This window comes from Lathamus discolor, chromosome 6, assembly GCF_037157495.1.
Source record: "Lathamus discolor isolate bLatDis1 chromosome 6, bLatDis1.hap1, whole genome shotgun sequence".
NCBI lineage: Eukaryota > Metazoa > Chordata > Aves > Psittaciformes > Psittacidae > Lathamus > Lathamus discolor.
In genome coordinates this window covers 3,894,933-3,902,996 of record NC_088889.1, presented here as the reverse complement: position 1 = coordinate 3,902,996, position 8,064 = coordinate 3,894,933, and the positions used below count along the sequence as shown (strand labels likewise).

General features: G+C 45.4%; 1 protein-coding gene and 1 long non-coding RNA gene across 2 annotated transcripts; both read left to right on the top strand.

Moving 5' to 3' along the window:
* The first annotated feature begins 2,502 nt into the window (after positions 1-2,502).
* LOC136017349 (uncharacterized) lies at positions 2,503-3,565 on the top strand. Its single transcript, XR_010613909.1, has 3 exons — positions 2,503-2,604; positions 2,821-2,949; positions 3,305-3,565. It is a non-coding gene; the product is annotated as an uncharacterized LOC136017349 (long non-coding RNA).
* Positions 3,566-3,646: 81 nt separating this feature from the next.
* On the top strand, positions 3,647-7,139 carry LOC136017348 (olfactory receptor 5AS1-like). The gene is made up of 2 exons (XM_065685575.1): positions 3,647-4,147; positions 5,134-7,139. The coding sequence occupies exon 2, from the start codon at positions 5,172-5,174 to the stop codon at positions 6,108-6,110; it is 939 nt and encodes a 312-aa protein (XP_065541647.1). The 5' UTR covers positions 3,647-4,147; positions 5,134-5,171; the 3' UTR covers positions 6,111-7,139.
* The last annotated feature ends 925 nt before the right edge of the window (positions 7,140-8,064 follow it).

Here is an 8,064-nt window from a genome sequence, read left to right as displayed (position 1 = left end):
ACAACCCCATGTACCAGTACAGGTTGGGGGTTGACCTGCTGGAAAGTAGTGAAGGGGAAAGGGACCTGGGGGTCCTGGTGGATAGGAGGATGACCATGAGCCAGCAATGTGCTCTTGTGGCCAAGAAGGCAAATGGCATCTTAGGGTGCATTAGAAAGGGAGTGGTTAGTAGGTCAAGAGAGGTTCTCCTCCCCCTCTACTCAGCCTTGGTGAGGCCGCATCTGGAATATTGCGTCCAGTTCTGGGCCCCTCTGTTCAAGAAGGACAGGGAATTGCTTGAAGGACTCCAGCGCAGAGCCACAAAGATGATTAAGGGAGTGGAACATCTCCCTTATGAGGAGAGGCTGAGGGAGCTGGGTCTCTTTAGCTTGGAGAAGAGGAGACTGAGGGGTGACCTCATCAATGCTTACAAATATGTGAAGGGTAGGTGTCAGGATGATGGAGCTAGGCTTTTTTCAGTGATATCCAGTGATAGGACAAGGGGCAATGGGTGTAAACTAGAGCATAGGAAGTTCCACGTTAACATCAGGAAGAACTTCTTTACTGTAAGAGTGACAGAGCACTGGAACAGGTTGCCCAGGGGGGTTGTGGAGTCTCCTACACTGGAGATATTCAAGGCCCGCCTGGACAAGTTCCTGTGTGATGTACTGTAGGTTACCCTGCTCTTGCAGGGGGGTTGGACTAGATGATCTTTTTAGGTCCCTTCCAACCCTTGGGATTCTGTGATTCTGGACTGCCTTTCCCACATCATTTACCCCCAAACCAGAGCATCCATTTCATCCCTTTCCTGTGTCATGGTTTAGCCTCTACCCAGAGATTTGGAAGGTCTAAACATATCCATCGCTGCCTACTGCAGGCCTCTGAGGAGCTTTCCCATCTCTTCAAAGACAGTTTGAAATAGGAAAGTTAAAGATCGGTTCTGCCGTGGTGCTTTGCTTTCCTCCCATGTGATTGGTTTGGTCAAGATGTAGTGTCTTGCCTCAGGGATGTCATCTCTGAACTCTTTACCCCAGAGCTTCTGCCTGTGTTCTGTGTAAGTGCTGGAGGACAGGGTATGGGGATAGGAAGAGAGAATCTGTTTGGTGTAATTTCAGCAGCATAAAATTCAACCAAGCAAGCCTGACCTAACCGTTGGGGCTTATTTTGCAGTCAGTGCAGGGAGGCAGAGACCTGCAGAAAGCAAAACATGCCATTTTCCTTGAAATTATTTTAGAATGGGATGAACCATCCTTTGGAAGTGTCCATTTCTTGCCAATGTTAGCTAAACAGATAGTTAAAAGAACCCGGCTAACTTTTAGATGCCTAAAACTAGTTAGGATGTGTTTTCATGCATTTTGAGGGCTCCTCTGACCTCCAGAGCCTTTGTGCCCAACACAAATTTCATGCCATACAAAGCTATCCTCATCCCATTCAGATGTTACTGGAGACTACTGGGAGGAATGTCTCAAGTTCAGAAGCAATAAAACTGTAAGACCTTACGTGCTTGCCTCTGGACATATGTAGAATCATAGAATGTTTTGGGTTGGAAAGGACCTTAAGATCATCCAGTTCCAAACCCCTGCCCATGGGCAGGGACACCTCACACTAGACCAGGCCACCCTAGGCTCTGTCCAGCCTGACCTTGAACAATGCCAGGGATGGAGCATTCACAACTTCTTTGGGCACCCTGTGCCAGCGCCTCACCACCCTCACAAATAAAGTACTTCTTCCTTATATCCAGCCTGAGCTTCCTCTGCACCTATGGACAAGATAGAAGGAAGGAGAAGACAAGCCATGCAAATAAAGCTTGTTAGCTGGAGAATAAAAATGTTGAGTTGCCCAAGTTTCCTCATAGAAAAACATATCAGCTGCACATTTGTCAAATTAAGCATTTGCTAGTGAGGAGTGGTTGAATTTAAAGCTTTTTTTATTTTTCCCTCGCTGCTTGATATTCTTTATTCACAGTCAGTATTGGGGCTCTTCTAGGAAAGAACAAGGATTAGCTTTATTTGAAAAGAAATTCATGTTAATGAATAAGATTAGCTACTGCTTAATGTAAGTAGTAAAGTAACAACTTAAACTGCTCTAAATCTTTCTCTGGGTGTGTAATTTCTGTATAATGTAGGGACCTTAGCTAGCATGAATGTTCACCTTTAAGTTGATATGATCACAATTCTGTTACCAGAAGTTCTAATGGCCTCTGGAATTCCATTTTCTAAATTGTCACAATCATTTTGAGGTGCATTTGGAAGTCTTTTTCCCTGAAAGCTGTTGCTTCAAGGTCACAACGACTTGACTTCACGGTCTTGGACTCCATTTGCCAAGATGTCCATTCTCATTTCAAAGCTGTTTTGAAGCTTAAAACCAATACTCTGTATGGGATTCCAGTCAAAAGAAATACTAGAAGCATTTCCAAGAGTGTGTACAACACCTTTACAGCACATCGTTCCACTGGAGTATTTCGACACTGAGACAAACACCGGCAGCACTTTAATTGTTTGCTCTGCTCTTCCCTAGAGAACATCGCGGTCTCCCGTGTCCAAAAGGAAGATATAAAATCTGTGACATTCCTCAAAAGAAACATTTCCTTCATCCAGGAAAATAAACCAAATATTTCCCTAGTAGGTAAGTTTCCTAATGCATAAAATTTCCTTCCATTCAGGGAGTTGTGTAGGAATTGTTCTAAGTCAGTTGCTTTGGATGAATTTCGGATTCAGAAAAGTTTTGTGGCATCATGAGATAACAAAAGAAAGCAATAAATATGAATATATCTTTAAAAAGGGGGGAATTTGGTTTATCTTTAATTTTTACACCTAAATTTTGATCTGCTGCCTCTTGCAGGTCCTCATCAAAGACCACTCAGCAGCTTCTAGGCTTTCTCTGCCTCAGTTTCCAAACATGAACCACAGCTGGAAATAGGAGGAAAGAGCCACATGTGCATAACTATGGAGTATTTTTTGGGGCAGAAAGGTTCTTTTTCTTACTTTCACTAGAAATCTCTCAAATTACCTGTGATAATGTTAAAATAAGTGGTAATGTTACAAGGTCACTGTTTAACTGGTCTCAACCAAAACTAAAACACAATTGAATTTCGGCAGAGCTTGTCATCTTAGTCTAGGAATCACGGTACCTGAGTCACCCCGGACATCATCTGGAGTAAAAGGTCATACCCATAAAGTGATTCAGATTCTAGGATGCATCAAGAATGAAGGACCTTGAAAAAAGATCAAAGAAAACTGTCTAAAATGCGATTCATCTCACTAACCATCAAAACTTTTGGCAGTGAATTGATATTGGTCATGCAGGCGTCCTTTCTCATCAACAGATGCGCCCATAGCCAGGATACGATGCATCCCACCTACCCCTCTGCAGCGATTATAGATGGAACTGAAGATGTTGCATCTAGACCAAGCTTTACAAAGCCAAATACAGGTGAGATCAGTGCAACCCTCCTTTCTGAACCCCCAGGCTCTACTGTAACCATTCAATATCCTATCCTGAACGAGTCAGCTTAGATTATTACACGTTATTAAGGAACATAGACATTTCTGGTTTGGCTGTGCTTTTATCCACTTAGCACTGATATTTACAGGACCTGCTAGCAGTTCCGTTATTAAATGTCCTTCTGCAGTCCTTGTATTTCCTGGAAATGTAAAGGTGAGCAAGAAAGATCTGCCCTGCCTCGAACTTATACTGCCATCACCAGAGAAGTGTCTTAACTTTGGCAAAGTTAAGTTAAATGATGAACTTCTGGAAAGGTAAAATTAAGACCAGAAATTCATTTTGTAGGGGACTGAATCAAATTCACTTGGTTTCAGACAAAAAGTAAAGTGGGGAATAATGCTTGGAAAATCTAACAGTATATTTGTGCTCAGATGCTTAAAAACAATACTCATGGCTTTCTTTTCATCGGTTGCTTAAGGATTGATCAGCCTCAGGAAAATGAACCCACAAAATGCTTGTAAGAAGTCTCAGAGTGAGAGGAAATAATTAATTTTAGACTCAATGATTTGTGCTCCAAAATAATTGTCGTCTTTTCGTCTAAATAAAGTAATAAATCTGTTTATGTTCCAGCATTTCAATCCATTTTTCCCAGTGCTCCATTTCACTGCTACCTCAAAGATCGTTATTAACTGTGCCAGAACTCCTTGCTCTACTGGTCACACAGGTAAATGTGTTGCAGCTACACTCAAATATATACCTTATAGTATGCAAAATGTTATACTTGATGTTTTACATCAGGTGATGTATCTTTCGAAGTTTCTTCTATACCTGCACTATGCTCTAGCTCTTAAATAAAATCCCATCTGAGGTCTTATGTCATAGAATTGTAGAATACCAGATTGGAAGGGAACTCAAGGATCATCTGGTCCAACCTTGCTAGACAAGCATGACCTAGACCAGATGTCTCTCATGAGACCCCCCTGCAGTCCTGTGTCCAACTGTGGAGGCAACAAAACAAGAGGGATGTGAAGCTGTTGGAGCAAGTCCAGAGGAGGCCACGGAGATGCTGTGAGGGCTGGAGCAGCTCTGCTCTGGAGCCAGGCTGAGAGAGCTGGGCTGGGGCAGCCTGGACAAGAGAAGGCTCCTGAAGGGGAGACCTTAGAGCAGCTCCAGTGCCTGAAGGGGCTGCAGGAAACCTGGAGAGGGGCTTTGGACAAGGGCCTGTAGGGACAGGCCAAGGGGAACAGCTTTAACCTGCCCAAGGGGAGACTGAGCTGAGCTCTTAGGCAGAAGCTCTTCCCTGGGAGGGTGCTGAGGCGCTGGCACAGGGTGCCCAGAGAAGCTGTGGCTGCCCCATCCCTGGCAGTGTTCAAGGCCAGGCTGGACACAGGGGCTTGGAGCAAGCTGCTCTAGTGGAAGGTGTCCCTGCCCATGGCAGGGCTTGGACCTGGGTGAGCTTTAAGGTCCCTTCCAACCCAAACCATTCCACAGTTCTATGTCCCAGCACCTTATCCATATATATATGAAAGGAATAAACAGAAGGGAATTTAAGATATAAAGTGTGTAAAGCTCTCTTTGAATGTCCTCCTAAAGTTTCTTCTCAGTGGGCGTCATCTAAGTCATTGGTTTCCCCATCTGATACTTGTTGAGGTGCCTACATTTCTGTCTTCTGAAAGATACAATCTGTTTGTGCATTGCTCTACCCACTAGGACTGATCCCCTGACAAAGCCAAACACAGGGTCATGAGATGCCTGAAGAAAACTGCACCACACTGACAGAGTTCATTCTCTTGGGTTTCACCGACCGTCTGGAGGTGGAGATACCTTTGTTTGGGCTCTTCCTACTCATCTACATCACCACTTTGGTGGGGAATGCTGGCCTCATCATGCTTCTCCAGCTCAGTGCCTGCCTTCATACCCCCATGTACTATTTCCTAAGCAATTTATCTTTCTTAGACCTTATCTGTTCATCTGCCATTGCTCCCAAGATGCTGGTGAGTCTGTTAGCACAGCAGAAGGCCATTTCTTTCACTGGCTGTGCAACACAGATGTTTTTCTTCGCTGCCTTTGCTGATGCCGAGTGCCTCCTTTTGGCTGCGATGGCCTATGACCGCTACGTGGCTGTATGTCACCCTCTTGTCTACACTGTTGTCATGTCCCGCAGGGTCTGCACCACCCTGGTAGCTGGGGTTTATCTCAGCGGGGGTCTGACTTCGCTGGTGCACACGTCTTTCAGCTTCGCGTTGTCATTCTGCGGCTCCAATGTCATCAACCATTTCTTCTGTGATATTCCCCCGCTGCTGGAGCTCTCCTGCTCCAACACATACATCAGCGAGGTTCTGCTCCTCACTCTCTGTGGCTTTATACAAACCAGCACCTTCCTGGCCATCGCTGTCTCCTACACCTGCATCCTCAGCACCATCCTCCGGATCCATGTGGCAGACAACAGGCACAAAGCCTTCTACACCTGCACCTCCCACCTGATGGCTGTTGGGTTATTCTATGGCTCCCTCCTCTTCACATACTTACAGCCCAGCTCCAGCCACTCGATGAACACAGACAAAGTGATCTCTGCGTTTTATACCCTTGTTTTTCCCATGCTGAACCCCCTCATTTATAGCTTCAGGAACAAAGAGGTGAAGGATGCTCTAAGGAGAACAGTAGGGAGAAGAGTGTTTTCACAGTGATTTTCTTAGAAGAACAAGATAGTGTGTTTCTGATGCAACACAAATGATGGGAACTGCCTGACTAAATGTAGGTGACTTGTTAGGAATACCTGCATCTGATCTAGCTTCCCAGGTTCATTTGGTAATTGCTGGGAAAGAAACAGTCAACTTACAAGGTGATTCCCAGTATCACAAAACCGAAGGCAAAGTCAGACAGCTCCCATCACAGAAGGATCTCTTTCTCCTCTGCTCCAAGTTCTCCCCAGAGCTTTCCCTTCTCCAGGCTGAAAAACCCCAAATCTCTCAACCCGTCTCCTCTATCCCAAATGCAGAAGAAAATTCCATTTTTTCAGCTTATGCTTATTGAGACAACAACCAAGACGCTTTAAAGAAAAGTCCAATTTAGAAAACTCCTGCGGACAGGTGCGATCGTACGTATTAAACTTGGAAATGAAAGCCTTTTGTACAGTGGAAAAGACCGTCCTTATCTAGCAGCCAGCTTTGCCATACCCTTCATACAGAGAGGAATCTCATCTGCTCACAATTTATTGCATTTTAGGACCAGGCTTGTTCATGTTTCACCACGCATCCTTCCTGCTTATTCTGCTCTCATCAGACACCTTTCATGCTTCTCATCCTGTGTTTTACCTTAAAGACTTTACTACTTGTGAATGTTTTCCCATAACCTGTTTCTGCCTTTATACCACAAGCCTTCATTTCCTCTCTCATAGCTTAATTGGTTATTCCTGCTTAATTGTGTTACAAAATGCTTGTTGATGGGTATGGTATCAGCAGCGTCACAGTGTTGCAAAGCACATACACGCTATTGTAGTACATTGGTGTCTGGATACCGTACAGAGTCATGGAACCATAGAATGGTTTGGGTTGGAAAAGACCATAAGATCATCGAGTTCCAACCCTTCTGCCATGGGCAGGGACACCTCACACTAAACCATGTCGCCAAAGGCTCTGTCCAACCTGGCCTTGGACACCGCCAGGGATAGAGCATTCACAACTTCCTTGGGTACCCTGTGCCAGCCCGTCAGCACCCTTACAGTAAAGAACTTCTTCCTTATATCCAATCAAAACTTCCCCTGTTTAAGTTTTAACCCGTTACCCCTTGTCCTATCACTACAGTCCCTAACGAAGAGTCCTTCTCCAGCATCCCTACAGGCTCCCTTCAGATACTAGAAGCCTGCTATGAGGTCTCCATGCAGCTTCTCTACTCCAGGCTGAACAGCCCCAACTTCCTCAGCCTGTCTTCACACGGGAGGTGCTCCAGCCCCTGATCATCCTCGTGGCCTCCTCTGGACTTGTTCCAGCAGTTCCATGTCCTTTTTATGTTGAGGACACCAGAACTGCACACAATGCTCCAGGTGAGGTCTCACAAGAGCAGAGCAGAGGGGCAGGATCACCTCCTTCGACCTGCTGGTCACGCTCCTTTTGATGCAGCCCAGGATACGGTTGGCTTTCTGGGCTGCGAGCGCACACTGAAGCCGGCTCATGTCCATTTTCTCATCGACCAGCACCCCCAAGTCCTTCTCTGCAGGGCCGCTCTGAATCTCTTCTCTGCCCAACCTGTAGCTGTGCCTGGGATTGCTCCGACCCAGGTACAGGACCTTGCACTTGTCATGGTTGAACTTCATAAGGTTGGCATCAGCCCACCTCACAAGCGTGTCAAGGTCCCTCTGGATGTCATTCCTTCCCTCCAGCATATCAACCGAACCACACAGATTGGTGTCATCGGCAAACTTGTATAAACAAATACTGTACATACTTAGCAACTTCCTTAAATATCCTGGTGACTCTTAGCCCCAAACTGCACATACATACATGCCTGGGACATGCAAAGTTGACTCATGTGGTATATATTTGAGGTACAAGCTGAGAACAGAGGCCCTTCACGGAGTGACTAAGATAATTTACCAAAGCGATGTTATTTCTTAGCCTACATGCAGGAAACTCTGCAGTCAGT

Excerpts from the sequence above, each read along its gene's own strand:
- LOC136017348 (XM_065685575.1), top strand. The coding sequence starts at position 5,172 with ATGCCTGAAGAAAACTGCACCACACTGACAGAGTTCATTCTCTTGGGT.